Genomic DNA, 24,456 nt, shown 5'->3' with positions numbered 1-24,456 from the left:
TCTCATTGCATGGCGCCCAGAGCACACTGGGCAGAAAACAGAGTACACTGTTTTCCCAATGCTTTTCCTTCCATCTGCCTTCACTGTCAGTGAGACCAGGACTGCAACACAAAATATAATCCAGGTCTAAAGCAGAACTGCCTCACAGATTTTCCAAGTTTCTACAATGGCAAAAGTCTGTAACTAATGGGGGCTGGAGAGATGGCTCAGAGGTTAAGAGCATAGCCTATTCTTCCAAAGGTCCTGAGTTCAAGTCCCAGCAAGCACATGGTGACTTACAACCATCTGTAATGAGGTCTGGTGCCCTCTTCTGGCCTTCAGGCATACACACAGACAGAATATTGTATACATAATAAATAAATAAATAAATTTTTTTTAAAAAGTCTGTAACTACATACTAGAGCCTGAAGAAATGGGTATACCACTATCACTACTGATAAAGTAACCCAATCATTTCACTGTTCATATGTAGACGCTATGAGGAAAATATTTTAAAGCAAAATTAATTTCATAAAATGCCTAATTTTCTCATAAATTCAAAGAAAAGTTCAAAATATCTACCTGACCCTTTGTCTCTGTCTCTGTCTATCCCTCTGGTGTGTGCACGCGTATGTGCATCCATGAGTGCCTGTGTGTGTGTTGCTACAGGTTGAACTCAAAGCCTTGAGCATGTCAGGCAAATACTCTAGTGCTGAGCCACACTCGCCACCGCTCCAACATCTCTCTGAATTTCACTGTGATCCACCTGAAGTTTCCAAGACTCTTGGATGTGAGTGGAGTACCGCAATGTGTACCACATTCCTCCATTGCACTGGGGATGTGTGGGCGTGGTCTTCTCTTCCCCGAAATACAAACGAGAAATAAGAACATCCCTTGATCTTTGCCGGAATAGGTTTGACGGGCATCTTCCCAACCTCCCAGGAAGACAAAATAAATCTCATCACATTCACATCCATTCTCCTGGTCAACATCTATTAGGCCCTGACTTGATCACACAGCATGCTGAGTACTGAGGACAGAAAACCAAGTAGGGTGGTCCCTCGCCTTAATGAACTCACAGTCCTTTAATTGCCTTTGTCATCTAATTGCAGCTTAAGCAATGTTCTGTCAAAAGCACTGAAGTCAAAAGCAGGAATCCAAGTCTTAGTCACTGATTTAGAACCCGCTCAATCTTTACACTGTTCCGTTTCTCCTTGTGATCATTAATTTTGGTCATCAACTTGACTAAATTTAAACTCACTCTGGAGCCGATGAGGGGCACCACTAGGGGCAGGGTGTCTGTGAGGGCGATTCCTGAGAGAATTAACTATGAGGTCAAGGCTCACACTGAACGTCATGATAGCATTCCAAGGGTTGCCCCTCCCCGCCCCAGACACACCCTATATTCAAGTTTCATCTTTTTGATGTTTCACAGAATTTGCTCATGACTGGTTTGGATTATTTCCTCAATCTTGTACTACTTTTTGGCAAACATAAAATGATCATGTGCCTGTATACAGCATGCTGGGATACACTGGTGAAGAAACGCATATCAACTGCCCCCAGCACCGCAGCCCTACCACGTGACCTGAAAGACAAAGGATCATCTGCCCATGGTCTCTTAGACTACTCCGGGCATGACAGGGCAGCTCCAGTGCTAAGGACAAAACCCAAGGTCTCTTCCAGGTCTTCGGGCACATTTTGGTTTCGATCCCCAGGTGTTTAGTTACTGACTAGTCTACGCACATTAAAAACTCTCCTATATACAATGAGGCCAAACCATTTCCAAAGCATCTTCTGATGGCCCATGAGAACCTGCCATGCCACTGCCTCCTACTCCCTCCTTGCTGAAACAAAGCCTCTCAGCATCTTCTTGGCATTCAGGAGATGGTGAAAGTGAAGGTCTGTGCTACAAACACCAGTGACATCAGAGGTCACTGTAATCATGCTTATGAGAGCATTGTTAACGCCAACGGAAGGCACCATTTCAGGAGATTCCATGGCTCTGAGAGAATGGGAAACCCGACAATGAGGATCAGCTGCTCCAGCAGCATGTGGAAAACTTAGGGAACCCTGTGTGGCCGAGGGACCAGAGACACAAGCAGTAGACAAAAAAAGGTGGGCATCTGAGCTACAGCTGGATAAGCATTCAGCATGACATTATGAGCACACAGCAGAGTGGCCCTTCCTACCCAGGAAGCGTGAAGCAGGCATCGCCACCACCCAGCCTGTTTACTAAAGAGAGCAGGGAGTCATGCTAGCCACACTTGGTCTCTGTGACATATAACTCAAATGTTCAGATTACAAAACGAAAAGGATTATTTTGGGTCATGGTGGCATGACAGCAAGTCACGACATGAAGAGCATTCTGGAGGAAAGCTGCTTACCTCATGATGGCCAGGAACTCAGAAAGAGGAGCAAAGACAGAGACAAAAAGCCATTGCTAATATCTTACTGCTAACTTCAACAGCAGATACCTACCAGATATCCTGTGAAAGAAAGCCCCTCGGCCTCCATCTCTTAAAGGCAAAATGATGCCACAAAGACTTGCCTCTCAAAGGCACACCCAGCAGGCCTCCTCTGAATGCCCATTAAGTTTCTTAAAGGTCCCACAGTCACCAGTCCCCACCCCTCAGGTCTTTGAAAGAATCTCACCATGCCCCACCTCTTAATGTCCCATGCACTCCAAATAGCGCCACTCTGGGGAGAAGCCTCTGACATGGAATTCCAGATTCCAACTTTATTGGGCCATGCCCTACAGATCCGCTGACTGTGCGCTTTCCCTACCCCGCATGCCCTTTCCAACCCGGCCAGGTCACTGGCACCTGCTAGCACACTGGTTAAGAAGCCAAGTGGCTTGTATGGGCTGAACTGAAGGCGCTGGGCACTGGGCACTGGCTTGGTACGGGCGGATGCTGCTCAGCAGGCAGCACAGGGTTCCTTTCCTTTGTTTCTGAGTCTGGGAGAGTAAGCAGAAGTTCTGAGACACTTTTAAATCGCATTTGAGGGTGTCAGCAGTAATTAAAGAGCAAGCTTCAAAAAAAGTCTGTCATCAAAGCAACCTTAACTAGCCGCCTTCCATTTTAATTTGTTTTAAAACGACTGAATCTCAATGATCTCTTCTAAAAATACAAAGTAATTCTGCCTTTCAAAAAGTTAGTCCTGAATCTCTAATAAGCCAATCACATTTGATTAGCCCCAAACAAGAGGAGCCCCTGTCCTTGCCCGTCTTTCTTTCCCTTAACTTGCTCTGCACCTCTCCGTTCACCTCACCACAGTCCCCTCAAGTGAGGGGACAGGGCGGGAAAGGGGCATGAAGGCACAACCGGGGCTCCTTTCCACAACATGGACTCCTTCCTGTCCCCACGGTGCCCAAAGTTCTGTACCATCCGTGATTTTCTCTTTCCCATCTCCAAAAAGTCAAAGTCTTTTTAGAGATTTCCAAGCTTGAGATGAAGAGAATTTAAATGATTTCCCCTCAGTGAAGGAGGGGATATATAGAAAGGAATACAAGACTTGGGATCACCCGAATTAATTTCAGCCTAGTTCTGCAACACCAAACTAAGTGGACAATGCTTTGGGTAACGGAGGAAGACAGCCATGTGCTTGTGATCAGAGGATGAGAATATGCTAGGCAGAGACTAAGTGTCAGCCCCCCGACACGGGCCACCAGGCTGAGATGATACCCCCTCCACTGTCCGATTTTAGTATAAGGATTCCCAGGAAAGTCAGTGGTAATGGGAAATTCTAAACCTTGAGTCAGCTGCATCCGAATCTCAGCTGTGAACCACAGGCAACCCACAGGAGCTGAAAGGCTAAACCAAGGTTTAACGGCCTCTCGCTCTCACATTTACGCCAGAGGCCAATGCCCCGCCCTCTTACTCCCTGAACTTTATCTTTCAGAATCCCTAGAGATGGTGCCTAGCGCTGACCACAGGAACTCCCAAGGCACTGCTTTCAGACCCATGAGACTCTCAGGATGGCAGCGTAGCATAAATGAAGGGTGTGAGCTCTGTGTGTCATCAAGAACAATGACAGAACTGAACTCGAAGTGCCACGGCCCTGCAGACGGGACACTGCGGAGCACCTGGGCTGCAGGGGTGTGACAGCCTCAGCCTGGACCTGCAGCTATAGTGAGCTGCTCGTCTTCTTGTTGCCTTGTCCCGTAACAGAACCCCCGGGAGAAACAGCTCCAGAGTAGAGGAGCTGATTTGGGGATCACAGTTAATGGGGACCCAGTCCCTTGTGGCGGGGAAAGCATGGGCTGTGTGGCTCCATGGTGGCAGTAGCACATGGCAAATCCTTGTTCGACTTCTGCAGACTTGGAAGCAGCAAGCTAAGCCTGGAACTAGGGTGGGGTATAGCCCTCAAAACCCAGTTCCCATTAACCCTTTTCCTCCAGCTAGGCCCTGTCTCCAAACCTTCCAAATATAACCACAGGCTACCATGCAAAGGTCCATAAGTAAAGTAAACCGTAGCTCTGTCAGGCCTGCCAAGGATCATGGAAACAGAGACCTCCGTGTGCTGTGCACCTCATCCTATAAGTAGCAGGAGCTTTGCATCTGATCACTGACAAGAAGCCTGTGATGAAGTTATTTTACAATTCTGGTTGAAAGTCTTTCTGTTCTGAACAGTTTCTCTACGTTCAAGAGTAACAAAATAAGAGATCTCAAGGATCTGGAAGGCTGCGGACTGTGAGCCAGGCCCAGAGGCTCACGGATGTGGACGGAGGGTGGGAGGCACACAGGGATGGAGACACTTCGTCAGCACATGCATGCAGTTTATTCCAGAGAAGGTAGCCATGTGCAAAGGCCCCTGTGAGCAAATCTCCCAAGGCGAACAGGAAACGCCAAATGCATATGAACACACAGACCTCAAGTGTGTGGTTGCTGTACAACATGGCAGACTCTGCCTAAGGCTCACTGTTTCCATGATGGAAAGCTGTAGGCTCTCGACAGTTTAAAAGCCATGTCTCTTACTTTAGAGTTCTTATCATGGTTTCCGGATCTCCAAAATGGACCTCCAAACCCCCTATACCCGACAAAGGCAAAGACTTTCTTGCAAGTGAGGACCATAGACTCACAGTATTTTCTTCATCCTTTTTGCTCCCAGTTCAAACCAGGGAGTAGAAAAAAATTTAACAACAAGAAAAGTTTGGTTTTTTGTTTTGTTTTTGTCTCACTTCATTTATTGTATGGAAAGTAATTTTCTATGAGGCTTTCCCTGCCGTCTCCTCTACCCTCGCCTGTCAAATTCACATCCAGCAAAAACACAGAGCAGAAGAACACAATCTATAGGAGCAGCAATTACTACACAGTAGTAAGCGATTCCCGTCCAGTCTGAAATGAACTGTTCTAACGGCGCCCCCTAGTGGCAACATCACTGTTCCGACCAAAGGAAGTCGATTCTAAACTGACCCCAGACTTGGAGTGAGTGGAAGCATCTGTGGGCTGACACTCTCGCAAGACCTGTCCCAGTCACCATCCCAGGCAAACAGTAACTCCAACTTTTCTGACACTGATCTACATCTCTAAAACAGGAGAAATGACGTGTTTCACCGTCATCATCCTCCCTATGAGCACGAGCAGGGAACACGAACTTCAAGAGCACTGCACCCTTGAGCCTATTTGATGCATCCGGGTATCCACGCTACCTTTGATTATTAACTCCACACAACCTAGACTCACCTGAAAAGAGGAAACCTCAACTGATGAACTGCCTTGCTAACATTCACCTGTGGTCAGACCTGAGCGAAACTGTCTCACTCATGATGGACGGGAGAAGGCCCGGCCCACTGTGGGCAGCACCATCCCTACGATGGTGGACCTGAACTGTCAAAGCTGAACGGGAACCAGAGGCAGCCAGTAAGCAGCGCTCCTTTAAGGCTCCTGCTTCGGTTCCTGCACTGACTTCCCTCAGAGACGGAAGGTTACCTGGAGTATACACTGACATCAACGCTTTCTCCCTAGGCAGCTTCTGGTCATTATGTTTATCATAGAAACAGAAAGCAGGTGTGGCGACTGGGCTAGAGTCTGGTTTAATTCTCCAGAGTTAGCGTTCACTTTGAGTGGCTCCCACCTCTCTTCACCCAGCACTAGGGAGAGTCTTAGAAACCAACAATCTCTCTGGAAATAGCCTGATACTACTAAACTGTATTAATTTAATCACTAAATACTGAAAATGCTCCAATCAATTTTTCAAAGTTAAGACTTTTGGTTTCGACGAGAATTGTGTAAAACACACGTTAGATTACGTTGGTTTGTTGATAGAAAATGTAACACAAATTCAAGAATTTTAATTTAAAATAAAAGTGAAGTGTACTTAAACAATCATGCCTTCAACTGCCTGTCCAATAAAACAGCAGCCAACTGCCTAACCTGACCAGTTCAATCACCTTTGATCTTGTACTACAATCTGATGCCTTCAAAACGCCAGAACTTCCCTTTGGGGTTCTCCAAAACTCATTGCTGCCCTCTACTGGGATAACACGGAACAACGCTAAAGTCACCTTATTTCTTCTCAGGTTTTCAACACCTTAGTTAAGATTTCAGGAGGAAAGTAACCTTGCAGAAACTTAAAAACAATTTCCTGCTTCGTCAACTAAAGAAGTCTAAATGGTGTCAAATGTGGAGTTATCATGACCGTGGCTGAAGTCAAGGCCCGGTGTTCCAGCACTGCAGTATTTTAGCCTGAAAACGGAGACAAATATTTCTCCATTTCAAACCCTTGTAACCTTTAATAATGACTTTAGCATTCTTATCCTACATTACGTTTTACTTTTCCACACAGGTTCAAAAGTAGTTGTGGTCTCGTCAGACTATTCTAAACAAGTCCACATATATCAGCCTCTCTGGCATCCAACAGATATCCTCAGAACCTCACTGATGTTTGTAATGTTGCAGTAACCGAGATAAAGAGGAACCGACTGCCGATCCTACATTTTTAAGTGCATGGTAAACACTGCGTTCCTCTCTTCTCTCCTCTCCCCTAGGCTTTATCTTTCCCACGTGACGACCTGATGGTTTTACTCTCTGCGACCCTTTGGGATTTACAGTCCCGTGATGTGCAAGTCACATTCCCTGATGAGAAGTGAGTGTCATTGTCTGTACTGTCCTGCACATCTCTGCACCTCAAGAGCCCACTACTGGGAGCAGTGGCAGAAAAAGACTGTGTGGCATCCCTCACCAACACCAGCAAGAAGAAAACAGAAACAAGGGCATCCCATGAGCAAAATGATGATAAAAGCAACATGAATGATTATAAAATAATAACACATATTATACGATAACAACCATTTATTGCAAAGTTTGTCCCAATTGCAATGCTACGCACTGCCCAATTCTGGACACACAAACATGGGAAGGTACCGTCTCTGCCTATTTATGAAAGAGAAACTAAGCTCATTATTGAATATATCCACGTTCAATTCCCAGCACCCACATGGTAGTGCATCACCATATGTAACTTCAGTTCCAAGGGATCTGCCATTCTATTCTGGTCGCCAAGGGTACCAGGCATGTACATTGTGTACAAACATACATGCAAGCAAAACATCAATACACATAAAATAATCATTTTATAAAAATCTAAAAACAGCAGAGGAGCCATGTACAGTGACCACTGCATTAACTACCATCCAAGAACGTGTGGCTGAGCCAAAAGAATCATGAGTCTGAGACCAGCCTGGGCTACACAGTGAAACCAGAAATTAAAGGTGAAAAATCAGTGGAAAAGAAAGGAAGGGGAGGGGTCCTCCAGTGCTGTAGGAGAACAAGGGGAGGCTCTTGAGATGACATCAGCATTGTAGGAAGATGATATACAAACCCCAGCGTGCAGAGACTGGGGGAACAGGCGAAATACACAGCAAAAACAGAAAAAAAAAAAGTGTAGAGCAAAAGGTCCCTTGCAGATATTCCAAGAGAAGCCAGTGGAGCTCTGACAGCTTTTAGTCACCTCTAGATGGCATTTTGGATATGTGATAAAAAAAAGACCCTGCCCCCTACCCCCAGTTTTGCTTGATATAAAAGCTATGGAAAAATAAACGCAGGTGATTTCAGTAATCACTGGAATACCCTCCCGGTATTATTCTATGGTTCCCATTCTGTTATTCTTCACATATCTCCGCATTCCTTACTTATATTTCTAAATTCCCATGCCCCTACCCTGGTAAGAGGTGTTTTGTCAAGGCTGGTCCATGGGTGTGATGAGATAAAGGATCCAAAGTACACCTGTCAGCTTCATTTATATCACACACAATTCTGGTTCCTATCAGCTCTCTCTACACCAGTAAACAGAAAACATCCCTTTCCAAATCTGCAGGGTATATATTCTTATATTCTTATTCCTATGATACTAACTTTAAAACCAAATAGCCAAACCAATGGCTGCCCATTAGAATTTATATATAGCATAATGAAATCCATCATAATAGCAAATAATTCAGAGTAAATGCATATATAATTACATGCCATTTTGAGAATCTAAAACCTAGAACTGAAAAAAACTGTAGGTAATCAAAATTTAGTGGACATAAGATAGACTGGAAAGGGATTATGGGTCTTTTATGAGAAATGAAAATAAATCCCACAGATATTCACCCAACCTTTACAACCAAATTTGGGGTTGGAAAACAGTTCATTCGATAAAGCAAGCAGTGACATAAAACTATCCAGGTACAGCGGGGCATACCTCCCTGGAGCTCACTGACCAGTCTAGAGGGTCAGCTCTGGGTTCTGTGAGAAACCTTGTCTCAAAAGAACAAGTGGAGAGAAATTGAGGAACGGCACGTGGTCTCCAGCCTCACCAGTACATGAGCACTCGAGAACATTGTTCCTCATCACACAGACCAAACATGTTTCTAATTTCACCGTTTCCAAGTAGGTTTGAAGCTGAGTATCCCTCTTTTTAAAAACCCAAAGGAAAGTAATACAGCTATTTCACCTCTCCGGCATTAAACCTTGCCGGCATTCAGTCTCTAACCTTCTTGGGGGACGGGGAGCTGCTGCATGCCAAACTGACATTATGAGAGCCCACGCTGATTCCACACCTAAACCTGCAACAGCAACCTGTGGTAACGGGAGGGAAGACCCCCGGCCAGAGGGGTGATGATCGGATAATCTCCAAAGTGAAGCCAGAGTGTGCGGGAACCTCCTTGCTGTTTCTTTACGGTCTTTTTTTCCTGAGTGAGGGGACGATCTTTTGGGGGACACTGTGGATGGAGCTTACCTTCTTGGCTCTTTGGGCTATGTCTGGCGTCCTTGTCAGCAGCTTCTCAATCAGGTACTCTCTGTTCTGCAAAACAAATGACCCCAACAGTTGAAGGCCTTGCTGGATGCCCACAGGTTCACAGCAATTTCAAAACAGCAGATTGACTTGGGGGTGTTAAGCATGTTACCTTGGCTTTCTGGAAGAATTTGCATTTTAAAAGTTCTGCTGCTGTGGGCCTGAAAGATCAATAATAAATTAGAGTTGAAACAATCACCACATAATAAAAATACTGCCTTGATGCTACGGCTTAACCTTAGAGCATTTCTGGAAGACTGACCTTAAGGCAAGCAAAACCAACAACCAAGTCAATCACAAGCTGGTACCAAATAAAGCAGGGCCTGTTTCCTAGCTCTTTCTAAATGCCTCTCCTGCAGAACACATACGCTCCTGTGAGTTAATGTGTGGGCACAATCAGCGTTCCAGCCACCATCCTTATACTTCAGTATGTCAACTTGGGAGAGTTTAAAGGCTGGCAGAGCAACTTCAGAGAGCAAAATTCCTATGTTATTACGAAGCCGTACAAACTGCAATATGACCCTGTCAAAGGGACTACAGAGTCCACTGTGTTCTGCGAATCCCAAGGAGCAGCAACTATAGAAAGGGGCTCACAGAGAGCTCTTAGGGGCCAGCTCAGGCCGCACAGGACAGAAATAACTGCTTTAAGAGTGTAGGCACCACTGTTTTCAAAAAAAAAAAAAAAATTCAAATGGCATGGCCATTAATAAAACACAAGCTCACTCAAAAGCATTTCTGCATATGTCTAGTTCCTTGCGTTGTCATATAACTTGTTTCTCCATGCTGCATCGCACATAAACTTAAAAGTTAGGTCCAGAAGGCTCAAAGAGGTTCCATCATGCATCTAAATGCTGACGAGATAGCTCATAAAATTAGACATTTAGAATCATTTCAGACTGCAGATTTCGGGGATCTATAACTGGTAGAGTCCATAAATACTCAAGTTTAGAAGACTCTGAAACTCAAAACACATTGTAGACCCGGCCTGCTCAAGCTGTGCTTTCACAGACATCCTCAGGCTCCTCACTGCACTGCGGCCACACAGAGGCGGCGACCATTACGCTAGCCTACTATTAGCGATGCTAAGTTTAACTGATTGGTCCCCAGGCTCCAAAACTCAGCACTGGAAGATCCGCCTTCCCCCCTAACAATTAGCCAGTGTCCCGCTGAACAACGTCTTGGCACTGAATGGATATCCTGTCGCTGAAAACCTTCCCCTGGGGTTTACCATCTTGGACTTAAATATTTCATGGGAGGTAGCCGAACATTGATTCCCTACTTTTACCATTCTTTCTCTGTTCAACTGACAATCGTCTGTAAAGAATAGCTTCCTCTGTCAATAATTCCTTAATTAGGAATCCATTTCATCAGCTTTCTTTATTTGTATCTGTAGAAGAGGGGGAATGAGAAGGAAAGCCGCCCTGATACTCATCCATATAAGCTCGAGATAGAGGTCAACAGGCGAGCACTTGCGGAGCATCCAAAACGCTAAGTCTTACATTAAGGAAAGGAAAGAAAGGCTGTGGGAGAGAAAGGGAAAAGGGAGGAGGGGGGGGCAGAGGGAGGGCAGGTTATAAAATAGAGACAATGAATCCCTCATCTTCCAAGAGGAAAATGTAAGAGAGATGAGGGAACGGATCTAGATCAAAATAGACTTAAAATCTAAAGCTAAACGCAGCTCACTGCCCTTGAGTGAGCACTGGGTTTGAAAGAAAGTAGCAAAAAAATTACAAAAGACATTTAGAGATAGATCTGCAAATTCACTACATGGGAGATACCTGTAAGAAATCCTGCTTGTTTTCTTCAGTGTGGAAAGACGCCATCACTATGCAGAAGCAAAGCCTTACTTGTTAGGAAGAAACACGCGGTAAAGTGTTGTCTGTTACTGTCAAAGAATTCAGTAAATAAAATGTGCAAAATACAAAGGCTTCTGCTGAGAGGCTTCCCCCAAGAGGCCCAAAGAGTCCAGACTCCAGGAGAACTGAGAACTTCCGCAGACACAGGCATGTGCCATCAGCCTAAGTCTACAAAGTCATCAACTGTATTTCTGTGCAAGGAAGATTTGTATTCTGATTGTTACCACTTCCTTCAAATTTTAAGAATATTAGCTACAGGCACCTCTCCAAGAAGCCCGAGTCATGCACCCACTACAACAGTTGATAACTGATAACTGCTTTGAGTAAGTAAGGGTCTAAATGATGGGAGGGCCATGTCACTTGGTAAATTCATTAAATGCATGAGCTTATAGCTTATTTAAAAGCCAAAAAATGTGGAGATGAAAAAAGACCTAGCCATTCTACATGATGCACTGGTTAGTATTTTGCTGTTTATCAGTCCCGCTCATCAGCAGCCTGTGTCACCTATCCCCCGAAGAGCGGGTTTCTGAAAGCAGCTGAATCAAGCTCCGTGATCCCAAACCATCTAAGGCTGTCTCCTCCATGATCCCAAACCATCTAAGGCTGTCTCCTCCGTTATCCCAAACCATCTAAGGCTGCATCCTCCGTGATCCCAAACCTTCTGAGGCTGTCTCCTCCGTGATCCCAAACCTTCTGAGGCTGTCTTCATTGACCTTACACACTTTCCCCTTCAACCATGATGGCATTCTCATCTGTCTTCCATTCCTTCACAGCAAAGCACACCCTGGGCTTTTCTTGAAATTGCTTCTTCGAAATGTTTCATAACCAAGTAGTCCACCTTGCCCATGAGTCAAGAAACAATTTAGATGCCACGGTCATCGGGAATCTCTCTCCCAGCATCTATGGGTAGAATTCACACTCCAGATTTGGTGCTCAGTGTGTTTTCCCACTCTTCCCACTTTATCTCAATCTATGCTCCCTCTCCGGTAGCTCCGCTTTTACGTGTTAGGAGCCCTTCTGAGGCAAAGAGCCTGTAGCTTTCATTTTTATATTCCTGATGCCCAGCACAGCACAGCAAACTACTGTAGCTCAAATTCACACCCCAGCGTGAAGTGAAGGCAATGCTGGTAGGCATTTGGGCCAGGACTGTAACTCCCATGACTAAGTTTAGCCAGCACTGAAGCGTCTGTTCGACACAGTGAGGAAGAGAGGGAAATGCAGTAAAAAACGACGACGCTCAGGCAGCAAAACAAAGAGGAGGGACATGGCACAGATGGGGACCCAAAGTGATTTTCCTTTTTTCCTTTTCCTCAGTACCCCTCATTCTCCTTCTGCAGACCAAAGATCAAATGTTAAACCTAGGTGGATAGAAGGTTGTGGAATGCTGGACTGACCTTGAGAAATGGGACTGGAAAAATTCTTTCCCTTTCTGAGAAAGGTCATTTCTATAGCAACCAAAAAAAAAAAAAAAGCATATTGCAGAAAAAACCTTTTCTCCCCACTCCACTCCACCCTTATCCTCCATCCCTTCATCACAAAGAAACCATAGGTAAGGGGGAAATGGCTTTAAAAGCCCACATTCTCTTTTATGATTTTGTTTTGTTTCCTTTGGGGACCTTGTTTTTGTTTTTAGTAGGCACAACTGTTAAGTTTCAAGGCACTCTAATTCAACACAGAGAACAGTTGAACAGTGTTACTGGGTCCGTTTATACTGAAGTCAGCTCAAGTGTTACCAGGATTGGGGTAAAAACCCAAGTGTGCTAAGCTACCTCCATAGGAAAGTAGGGGAAGGGGAACTAGGAAAAATGAGGAAGATGAACGGAAGTATGAGACAAGCAGAGGTGCCTGGCACCCTTCTGAACTCAGGTTCGCATGCCTGGCTATTTATCCATTGCCACTTTCTCCAACAGAAACTACAAGGGTATGCCTACTGTGCAGCCTCAGACCCTGCCTGTCTTTAGCTGAGTTCTGCTGGAGCAGGGGATCTTCCCCGCCACCTCTCACAAGGCTGCCAACCACCGCCCAGCCATGTAACAGGTAGTATAAATAGAAACACTGTTTCCCAAGAAGTGCTACAGTGCTACCAGTAGCCAGAGTAGTCCAGGCTATGAACACTGACTGAGTCTGAAATCCTTAAAAAAAACATGCAGTGTTCTGCAAGTACCAACATTTCTCAGAATAAAACCTCTCAATGGACTCATCGGATACATATGGATGGGCCAAAGTCTGCTGAGACCTAAAATGGATCTCAAAGGATTCAGGATGAGTATTATACAGTCTAAAGAGCTCTAACTACATGCTTTAATAAATTCTAACCGCTTCCTGACCCCAGGCAGAACTGCTTTGCACAGCCCTCCCTCCCTCGGCAAAATGATAGTGCAGTCTAACTCATGGCTGGCGCATTTATCCATGCAACATCCACCCTCTTAGTGCTCAGTCAATGCTGGCTCTTTTTATAGGTTGTCATCATTGGGGAATGCGTAATCTCTAAGAGCAAGGCTCATTTTATTAGGAAATAGCAAAGCCCTCTGCTATGCAAATACAAGCAACTCTGCCTGAGCTAATGTAAAGCACAAACCTCCCTGAGGCACGGGCTTCGACACCTCAGGTCCATGTCACACGAGGAAAGCACAGAATCCGGCATGTGAGCACAGGACTCAATCTATGTCCTGGTTATTCTGCCGCTGTGCTTGTCACTGGTTGCTCAAGTCTCTTAGCAGCGCCAGGGCTTTGGTGCCTACTAACCATGCTAAGATCACAGAGAGATGAGCTACGTGCAGATAGCACATATTCACAAAGTTTGTCTTCAACACTCAACCCGCTTGGATCTGGTTTCTCTTCCTGAAATTCTCTTCAGAGGATTTCAAACACCTCCAAACGGCAAACTCCAGTGAGTCTCCAGATTTAGAAACGAGTATACAAGCCCTTCTAAAATTCTGAATTTGTTGTGTTAAGTCAACCAAAATATACAGTGTAATAGTGCTAAAAATATTAAATAGCCATAGCATTAGCATTCTGTGATGAGCACATAAAACTCACAGCGACTCTCCCCGCCACGGTGGAGGCAATGGTGGATGGCTGTCTCTAATGGCCGAGCTCTAAAGCCAGCCCCAGGCGCTCTGCTACCTGCCCTGGTGCCATTTCACTGCAGCCTCAGAGCAATCCTCTGAAATGGGGGTTGCTAGACACATTACAGAGACAAGGAAATTAAGTCCTGAGAATGAGGCTAAATTAGAGCTATGAATCCAATCCAGTATTGAAAAGAGCAGAAAGAGAAAGGAAAGAAATGAAGTAACAGAAATAGCGGAAAGTCTTAAACAGCGAGAACAGAGCAGAAAGGCAGGTGGGATTACAGTCACTCTGAACGGTCATTGCTTGGGAAGTCTGTCGTGTGCAGAGATGCTATTTGTATATTTCATACTGAACGTGGTTTTAATTCCATGTTCTATAAAGGTAAATTCAACAATATACTTTTTCCTCTCCTCACAATTCATGAGTTTTTCTGTGTTTTTGCTTCTCCCAAACTCCTCACATATTATCTTCAATGCCCGTGTCTCTCAGTTGGAAGAAAGAGCCGCTGGGGAAGTGGATGCAGCACTTTTAGTCTCTAACTCGTCTACTAGAGAACGGTTGTACAGTTATAGAGAATCACGCAGGAGACCTTCAGCTACTCACACAAGCAGAGCAGCCCAGAGAGAGTGCCCTGAGGGAAAGGCTTCATGCAGGGATGGATACACAGGCCTGTGGCTGCCTTATCCAGACCCGTCTCTCCATCTCCTCCCTCCACCGCTGTCTCACAGACACACAAAGGCTTTTAAGTTTGTTAAGAAACAAAAATGGTCTGTTAAATACACTGCACATAAATCTAAATTATTTTGAGCAAATCGCAAACTGTCACGAATAGCACTACCACTCTACCCTAAGGAAATGGTTTTTTTTTCTGAGTTGTGTGCCATTACTCAGCACAGCCACTAGGTGGCTCTCAACTCGTTCTAGAATCCTGAAGGTTGTCAGTCAAGTCCCAGAACTAACCAGAAACACAGAGACAACTCCCACCAGGTGTGGAAGCTCTACCAGTGCTCTGCAGTGACAAATTTCGCCTTGTGGCCGTGACGCCAAATGCAAGGGAAGGACAAGCAGAGGCTGAAGAACGAAAGTAACACCTAAGAGGCCTCCCACCAAGAGGAGGGTGGAGTGGTAATCCCCGGGAAAGGTCAAGCAACACATGGAGGAAAATAATCCCTATAAACCAAACATCAGCACAAGAGAAATGTCAGGCACAAATGGTCTGTGGGGATCATTTGCAAGAAATAATTTAAAGATTTGCCACAGCAAATAATCACAAACTATCACAGCAACTGTGCTAAAGCCAAAGAAGCAAGGCCTACCTGGCAGTGATACTATGTAACAGTTGAAAAAGATCAAAAAGTTGCTTAAAGAATTCAGGACATAGAATACAACCCAATGTCTTCTAACAACAGGGATCCATCCCCGGATGGGAGACCACTGAAAGAACAGTTATTATTATTTTGCTTTGAGCTAAGTAGAAAATCAGAGGCTTAGGTGACCTATGATAGACACTGGACTCTCCAGGTCTGTGGGGGAAGTGGCAGGCACAACTAGGTCTCTGTAAGGAGCAAGGCTTGTCTGTGATACACAACTCCTTGTCTGTAAGCAGCAAGGCTTGTCTGTGATTTGCATCACTTCAATTGCACTTTAAGTGACTCTGGGTTCCACTCTTGGAACCAGGGGTATTTCGAAGTCCCAGGATTAAAAAGGAAGAAAGAGATTCAAAGAGTTGTATCACCAGTACAGGGCAGCAACATAAGAACACGGAGGAAACATTTGCTTCCGGTGACGTGATTAATCTTTCTAGGTAAGCTTTTCCCTGCTGATAATCTTCTAAACAGCCCACACAACTTGTTCTGCAGCTAAAAGGAAGCTCATGCAAAATTTGCTACCGTGGCCTGGTTCAGACTTGAGCTAGCCGGATGTTCCCCTTGTGAGAGGTCAGCACAACCTAAGAGTGCTGGAACTAGCCCGGCTGCCCTCACCACCAGCAAGGCCTTCTGAGCTGTGCTTGGCTCCCTTTCCTTTAGTGCCTACACCTCGCGGGCAAGAGCAATTCTTCCTCCTCCTCTCCCCTTGTTCTACTCTGGCTTCTCTCTCCACGGACTGTGTCTTCCTCCGACAACAACCAGGGGTCAAGGCAAGGTAACCTTTTCGCATCCACAAGCACAGTTTCGTCAGGATTCAAAGCAGGTCCTTAGGTCCCGAACTGGGTCCCACATACCTTTTGGAAGGATCTTTCTGAAGACACAGTGAAAGCAACTTTCGGAAGGACTTGCCGTATTTTTTCATCATTTCTTTATCCTCTACTCCAGTTTCCAAAGTGGGCGGGTCATTTTGCAAAGTCAACATTAGCACCTGCAGCCAAAAGAAAGGTGGAGACGGTCTCTGTTGGATATGAGCGGCAATGGAATTTTTAGTTTTTTTCTTTCACAAAAGGATCAAAGTCCTTCTTTGACGGGGGTACCAACATGCTTTTCCCATAAATAATGCTCCTAAACTTGAGTCCTGAAAGGATCCATTTGTCTTTGCAAATCTGTCCACACCCTCCTGAAGTTTGGTGACTCTCATGGGCAAGACTTAGGAAATTTGCTCTGTGTGTTAAGAATGGTCTTTCAAAGCCACAGGGAAAGAATTTTCTGGGAAGTGGCTCTCCCGGGACCTCAGGGAACACTGGTTGCAGAGCAGGCTGGTTGGGAAAGAGTGGTAGTCGGGAGAGAAAAGGACATTCAAGTGTGCAGGCCATTCATGAGTACAGAACCCGCTGTACTCAGGGCTCCTGCAACACATTAGCCACCCTAAAAATAAAACCGCACCATCCCGGGAGGTAACGTGATTTTCTCTTAAAGAGAAAACAAAATGAGAAAACTGCCAAAGGGGCCTGGTAAAAACTGAAAGAATGAGAGACTGCCGGTCATGATGTAATTCCGAGTTACAGAAAAGTTACAATTATATCAAAAGCCTGTGCTACATGGCAGGGGACAAAACAAGCCACGGTTTCGAGTTAAAAGGAAATAATTCAACTCTCTCACGCCAAGGGAATTATTAACGGCCAAAGCAGGCAGGGTGAGTGCATAGCACGCTAGTGCCCTACAAAATGAATAAACCCCCTTAATGCACAAACCAGCCCTCGTTTATGCAGATTCTATACATGTCAAGACTCCTTTCAGACATGTGAATAGATGAACGATAAACGTCATTGCTGTCTGTGGAGGACGACAGCCAAGAGGAGAATGTGGGTTACTGTGAACTCGGGAAAAAAGGCTTGCTAGACTTCAGGCTGGGATTAACAAGGGCCTCTTAGATTCAGGTGGAAAAAATAAGTGGAGACAGGGAGATGGAGGGACACAAATAGTAAAAAATTAAAATTAAAAAATTAATAAAAGACAAAGTTCTCTGAGTTTCTCTAGTATTTTTTCCATAAAATCTCTTCTATGGCTTAAACTTCAGTTTCAAACTTTCTGCTAAAAACAACTATAGAGATGAAGAGATGTACATGTATGTATTAAGTATATCATTGGCATCTTTACTCTATTAAACATTTCTACAGAAACAGAACAGGGCAGGGGTGTAGCTCAGCAGCACTGTCTGCTCAGAAGAACTGAAGTCCTGGGCACAATCGACAAAAATAATTTAAAAAGAACAATCAGAAATTAACACCACTAAAACATCAGCAGAGATTATTTGTGGCTGGTGAAGTCATGGGTGACTCTTCTTCCTTGCTACTCTTATTTATACTTCCAAGTTTTCTCCAATAAGAAAGTACATTTGGGAGGCAGGGGTTGGAAAATAACCAGGTGTCAAACCAAAACCTTACATTTCCTAAGCATGTGCTCTACCCCTAAGCTCTACCCTTTGCCCACTGTCTAAGCCAGCATCACCAGGGAACCTTATTGTCATCATATTCTAATCCTTTTAAACTTTCTAAAAATTGAAATATGAAAAATAAAAGAAGCATAAACTAGAGCTTTGGTAAAAAAAAAATGTCTTCGTCCTTTTCAGCCAACAATTAATTGCAGCCTTAAAAGAAAACCTGGTGGGGAGGATTAAAAATGCCGTGACCATTTCAGAGGTAGAGCAAATAGAAGAACAACAAAAACCTGAAAATAGTCCCCAAAGTGTATGTTGCTTCCAAACACTGTGACTCATTCATCTCCGATGAGGCACAACAACACACGCTGTGAGCAGGCTGAAAATGGTATAGACTGTCTTTATTTAAAAAGAAAGAGAAAAGCAGCCTGCAATCCATCTGCAAATATAACAGCCCTCCGATACATTCTCAGCTTCTGCCGGGAGACCTGAGACTGTCCCGCTCTTTCGGAGGCAGAGCCGTGAATCTGCCCAGCTCTGCACGGAGTCACAAAGCGGGGCACTGTGCTACCTCTGCTAATTCGGGGCATGAGAACATGAGTCAGCCTTCCATTCGGCTGCATTCCTCCGCCAACTCCCACAAGTCTAAGAGGAAAATAAGCATGTTCAGGAGAACCAGAGAACCCATAGGAGTTCCAACCCGACCAGTCACCCCGGCAGCCATTACTTTCATTGGAGGGTATTTGTGGTAAGGCGCTGCTCCGGTTGCCAATTCAATGGCAGTTATTCCAAAGCTCCACATGTCGGCCTTAAAGTCGTAGCCTCTCACCTGAGGGAACAGATTTAAAAAAATAAATAAATAAAAGGACATTCAGAAGGATGTCGCGGGCAGGCTTGTCACACATCACTACTTTCAAGGTGCAGGATACATTCTAGTGCCATGACTGAAATGTCACAGCTACAGTACATCAGACGTGTGGTACGTTGCTAATTAGACATACACTATGTAGATATATCAATGCGATGCATTACATAACAACGACAATCAAGGAAGTAACATTTTTTTTTACCTGTTCCATGACTTCAGGGGCCATCCAACATGGGGTACCAACAAATGTTTTTCTGACTTTATTCCGTGTCACGTCACCACCCGTTGCTAAGAATGCACTTACCCCAAAATCTGGAAAGAGAAAAAGAATTCGACTTTATTTTATGCTCTGCCTGGTTTATAAATTCGGATCGCAACCCCACCTCCCCCTGGTGGGCTTTAGGACGGTGACGAATAGCTGCGAACACAGTCGTGGAGCTTTCTCAGAAGTAAGCCAGGGCTGCCCTGCCATCTGCCATCTACACTGCAGAAGTGCCATTAAGGGTAATGGGCCAGCAAGTTCACCACACCATATAACGTTTTCCACTAAAAAGGTACCAAAAGTCACTATTATTTTTAAAAATACCATACCATTGAAAGCATAAACATATTTCATCCAAAGCCCTGAATATAAAATGTCTTGGCTTTCATCTAAGTTTTTTTTTCTTAATCACTAACCAGAATACAACTTAAGCAAATAAGAGGTAAATGCAGTATAGTTATTTTTATACGTTTCTTGTGATTTTCTAGCCCATTTAATTCTAAGTTACCAATGTTTTAAAAGTTAAGTTTTTTAAAGAAAAAAAAAAGTGAATCCATTCCATATCGCCATGTCCTAGACTAACAGTATATAGTAATATCTTGGCCAAAATCCTAAAAGCAAAGCCACATACCAGGTACACAAATCTCACAGCAGACCTAGAGTTGTCCTTCTGCAACCACCACACAAGGGAAAGACTGAGTCGGCGAACACTGGATTTCTCAAAGTTTGCTTCCAGGATGGTTTTCGTTAAGTACAGATTGAACGGTACATGGAATTCAACTAACCTCTTACTTTATTTCTTTTATTATTGCATGTGTACATGAATGCATGTATCTGTGATGTTCGTGTATGTATATGCACGTGAGTGTATTGACGTAGGCATGATGTACTTGTGGAGGTCAGAGGACGATCTTCCGGGGCTGGTTCTCTCCTTGCACTGTATTGAAGTGTCTCTTGCTGTTCCTGCAGTGCTGCAGGCTACAGCCTAGCCGGCTCACCAACTTGCCGGCATTTCTCCACCTCCCACCCCGCTACCGGAGCACTGGGCATACTGATGCCCTCTATAGTATCGAGCTCCTCTACATGAGTTCAGGGCATCAAACTCAGATCCTTCAGACTTGTGTGGCCAGCACTTTTACCCACTGAGCCATCTCACTGGCCAAAAACATAATCCTCTTCCTAATATTCATTATATGTTAGAAATTTGGTGTGTGGGATTAATTTGCTTTACTGTACATGCATATAGACAAATAACTTCTGTAGTGGACACTGTACAGTTGCTGTTTATCAATGCGAGCATCCTCATCTATATTTTTGCAGATAGAGTGAGAGTAGTTTATAATTAAAAAAACCAACTACTCTGGACTACAATATTTCTTGGTAACAGCCACACCAAGTGTCCCTGGAGAGTGAAGTGGTGGACGCAAGGGTCAGGTGCAGCGATATAGGCCTTTAATCCCAACATTTGGGAGCCAGAGGCCACCCAGGGCTACACAGCCAGTCCAAGGTCAGCCATAGTAAGTACATAGTAAGGACCTGGTCTGACAACCAAGGGAGGTAGCCAACACACAGCACAATGCGGGATTCTATGCAGGATGATTGTTACAAACAGCCCTGATATAATTCTCTTCCGCTGGACCCCTTGGTTGACTGTTAGCATCCAAGCAATCACAAGGAACGTCCTCAAGCACAAACCTACACTGACAGCATGTGGGGGTTTGCTTTAGATCGACACAAGTGTGATTTAGTAGCCCTGGAACCAGTCCCATAATTGGGAATATGTGCTGACTTTATTTACAGTTAGACATGTTCAGTTCCCAACAGGACACTGGTTACAAGTAAACAAAAGGAAAATGGGAAGACGGCGTCTTTGCTCCAGCTGCTACTTGCATGTTAATATTGAACAAAAGTTTTATTTAAAAGTGCCACATAATTTAATTTGCATGCATGGATCCGACTCTACAATTCCTGGGTTGACTGCACTGCAGTAGCTCCCGGAGGAGTCAGGGAGCTGTCAAATGCCTACTACCCATGGCTGCAGGATGTGACTATCCTCATGCTTTTAAAAACATACATCTTAACTTAATTTGTACTTCCCAAATGAAGTTCAAAAAAGAAATCAACACTCTATTTTGATTAAAATGATATTGCAATATGATAACACTAAATAAATATATAGTCTATAAATAATGATGTGGATAAAGGCTGCTTTGAGGAAAAGTTCGGCTCTCACACTAACAGCATGTAAAGATAGTAAACTATAGCTATTACCTTTCGGCTCCTCAAAATTCTACCTGCTTACAGGATATAGGAAAAGCTAGGGAAATAGCTGAGAAAGATACATGGTAGCAACTAAATACTGGCAGTGCCTCCTCCATCGTCCCCCATGATCCACATGAGTCACGCACTTATTCACAGCCTCGGCTCATAACACCTACTTTAAAGTCAAGAACAGATGGCTAAATGTCTTTAGAGCTCAGGGAAAAAATTCCAGAAGCAGAAAACACCGATGCTAACATCTACTCGCCACCACAACTGCAGAACAGCTACATTTTGCTTCTATGTATGGCTAATCTGTACACAGAACATTTGTCTGTTCTGGGGAACAGAACCTTTGGCAAAAATACATAGTGTACTCATACAAACAGGAAAACCAGTATACTCTATCCTGTTTAGACAGTATGCATGTGACGGTGTGTACAATGGGGGTGGGGCTGTGCTGGGAGGACGGGGAGGGGAGGGGGACCCAGGAAAGTGAAGAGCCAGGTTGTCCTAGGGGCACCTGCATACAACTGAAGGAACTCGGACCAGACACTCTTGGGTCAGAAATCACATAACATCTTTCTGTAAACAAAGCATCAAATGTTACACATGAATTCAGCCAGCCCACCTTTGTGCCTCTGCAGGGTATGGGTAAAAGTGATTGTAAGGAAAAAGGCAGAACAAATTGTCATCTTAGTCACGAGATGCTCCAAAAACTTTTGAATCCATTCCTCCTTTCTTTCCCCCACAGCCAAGGCCCTCAGTTTAATCCACCATTCCTTCTTGCTAAGAGTCCATAGCAGCCTCCCGAATCCCCATCTCCTGCTCCCCACATCCCACTCAAGACCCAGGCTCAAGCAAAGAAAGAGGCTTCCCTATGCCACAGGTCCAAGGCCTCTTGAAAAGCCTAAGAGACCCTTTGTCGTCAAACCCCTTTAGCCTAATCCGTAACTACCAAACCCTTCCTCTCCCGCACCCTGGCACCATCGGTCACTGCCCCTAGAGCCAACTAGGACCACCTGGCTCCTGGTCTCAAGTAGCTTCTAGCATTTCTAGTGCCGCCTCTCCATACGACGCGTGCTGTCCACATACAGGGTTCCCTCCACAGACCGCTCTACTGCAGGCAGGAATAGCAAAGGGCATTCTATGAGTCCCTGGTGACAGAGGCATCCCTGGCCTCTTGGTCCTTGGCAATTCCTTTGATCTACGTCCACCTAGCCTGCCTATTCTGTCAAGTACCATTTGCGTTACTTCGATCATCATCCTAGATGGATAAAGAAACGGAAAAGCCTTGAAGAGAATACGTAGTTATCTGACTTTGAGAATATCACGCACTACGAGACGCAGAAGGTAGATGTCACGGTGTACAAGACTAGCTCCTTAGTGTGTGACGCAGAAGCTTCCTGGTCCTCTGTTTTCTCACCAGGTTTCTCATTGGGACTAGTTCTCTGTTGCTTTCATTTTAAAACTACACCCTACTGCCCTTTCCTGTATATTAGTTTTCCTTAGGGTAACTGACAACTTACTGTGCTCACCTTTTCACACATGACGTTAAGTGGGTCATGGGGTGAGTCAGCACCTGCATCCTTCAGTAGTAGACATGAAATATGAGTGAGAAAGATGTGCTTACGGATAGGAAGGTATTACCATCCCAGGAGGATAAGACATGAAATAATACGCAACAGCAGCACCTGTGAAACCAAAGGTTGCTATGTCTCCGTGGGAGAACACGCGAGCTGTAACTGTCACCGTGGATGATATCTAAAGTGGACCTGGCCTTGGATGCGAGGTGAGGAGCTGGGCAAGGAAGCTAACGGGAAACCAATCCCAGACAAAGGCACAGCATGGGCAAAGCACTAGCTGGGAGCCAAGAAGAAAAACTGTCTGACAGCTCCAAGGGTGGAAAACTCAAGTATTTACGGGGGTCTCGAGAAAACTGAAAGGAGGGCAGGTCCTGAGAGCCACAGTCCCTGAGATGAAGGATGCTTGGTGCTCAGCTTCGGGGCTAGGAAGGCTGAGCCCTACAGGGAGTCCCGGCCTCACTCTCAGCAGGAGGAGAGAGGAAACAGACCTGCAGCTGCTCAGTTCCCAGCTTCCCGGAGAAAACAAACATCAGCGTCTTTAAGCAGAGGCTCCTCTGTTGTGTTTTATTGTTGGCAACAAATGCACATTTTAGAAAAGAAAGCAAAAACAATAGGAAGAGCCGTCTGGCCTTTCTGATGCAGCCAGCAAAACTAGTCTGCCAGCTATACCGTGATAGTGTCTAAAATCCACACTGTGGTGTGATAGGCTCCTTGCAATCCCACAGCCCAGGGGCTCAGCTGGCCACCTAGTGAAGGCCTCGCAGGGGTCTTGGGAGCCCCTGGTGACCAGAGGCAGCTCCAAGCATTCCTCTTCTCTCTGTCTAAGTTTAGAAAAGCATGCACCAGGTCAAAGGCCAAGGATGTATGATCAGAATGAACAGTGAGCTGTCCGGAAACCTGGTGGAGGCAGGAAAACAGCTTTTAATGGTGGCAATGGACGTTTTCTCTGAAACAGAATTTGAAAGCTTTTCTTCACCTTGCATGAAAAACAAATCTCAGTCGGGCCCAAATTTAGACTCATACTCTGGTATTCCTGTGTAGATTTGGCTTACCGCTGCCAAATATGACAAAAGAGACCTGCCTGTGTTTGGTTAGAGAAAACCAGAATTAACATTTGTTGGTTCAGAGCTTTCTAGAGATTATTCACAATGTATAAGACAAACATTAAACTTTCAGTGTCCTGAAGATGCTAGCTGAAGGGAGGGAGGCGTCCCCACAGCCTTGAAGGAGAACAGTTCTTGAGAGGCCTTAGCTACCAGCGTCTTTGTTACCTGAGGCCAAGGTTTTGTAAAGCCAAAAAGCTGAATGAGAAGGTTGAAGGGTTCAAGTGCAGTGTCTGGGCATCAGGGGAGGCAACTTGCAGGTGGTCCAGTTAGCAATGGGGACCAAGGGGGATGCCTTTAGAGAAGAAATATTGAAAAGTCCCATGCAAAGTTGCTCAGGCAGCAGGGCAGGCGGTAGCTGTAACCCCGCACTGCAATCAAC

The 24,456-nt window shown here is 45.0% G+C and overlaps 1 protein-coding gene across 1 annotated transcript in view; it reads right to left on the bottom strand.

Annotated features, from left to right (window-relative positions):
- Window positions 1-24,456, bottom strand: part of Stk39 (serine/threonine kinase 39) — a 246,389-nt gene that overhangs the window by 130,928 nt on the left and 91,005 nt on the right. The window contains exons 6-10 of the mRNA XM_057755528.1: window positions 19,067-19,176; window positions 18,724-18,825; window positions 16,411-16,544; window positions 9,374-9,422; window positions 9,205-9,270 (exon numbers count right to left, since the gene is read on the bottom strand). Of these exons, the coding sequence (XP_057611511.1) occupies window positions 9,205-9,270; window positions 9,374-9,422; window positions 16,411-16,544; window positions 18,724-18,825; window positions 19,067-19,176 (461 nt within the window). The remainder of the gene's footprint in view (window positions 1-9,204; window positions 9,271-9,373; window positions 9,423-16,410; window positions 16,545-18,723; window positions 18,826-19,066; window positions 19,177-24,456) is intronic.

This window comes from Chionomys nivalis, chromosome 22 (assembly GCF_950005125.1).
Source record: "Chionomys nivalis chromosome 22, mChiNiv1.1, whole genome shotgun sequence".
Classification (NCBI taxonomy): Eukaryota; Metazoa; Chordata; class Mammalia; order Rodentia; family Cricetidae; genus Chionomys; species Chionomys nivalis.
This window is presented reverse-complemented; position numbering and strand designations above follow the sequence as displayed.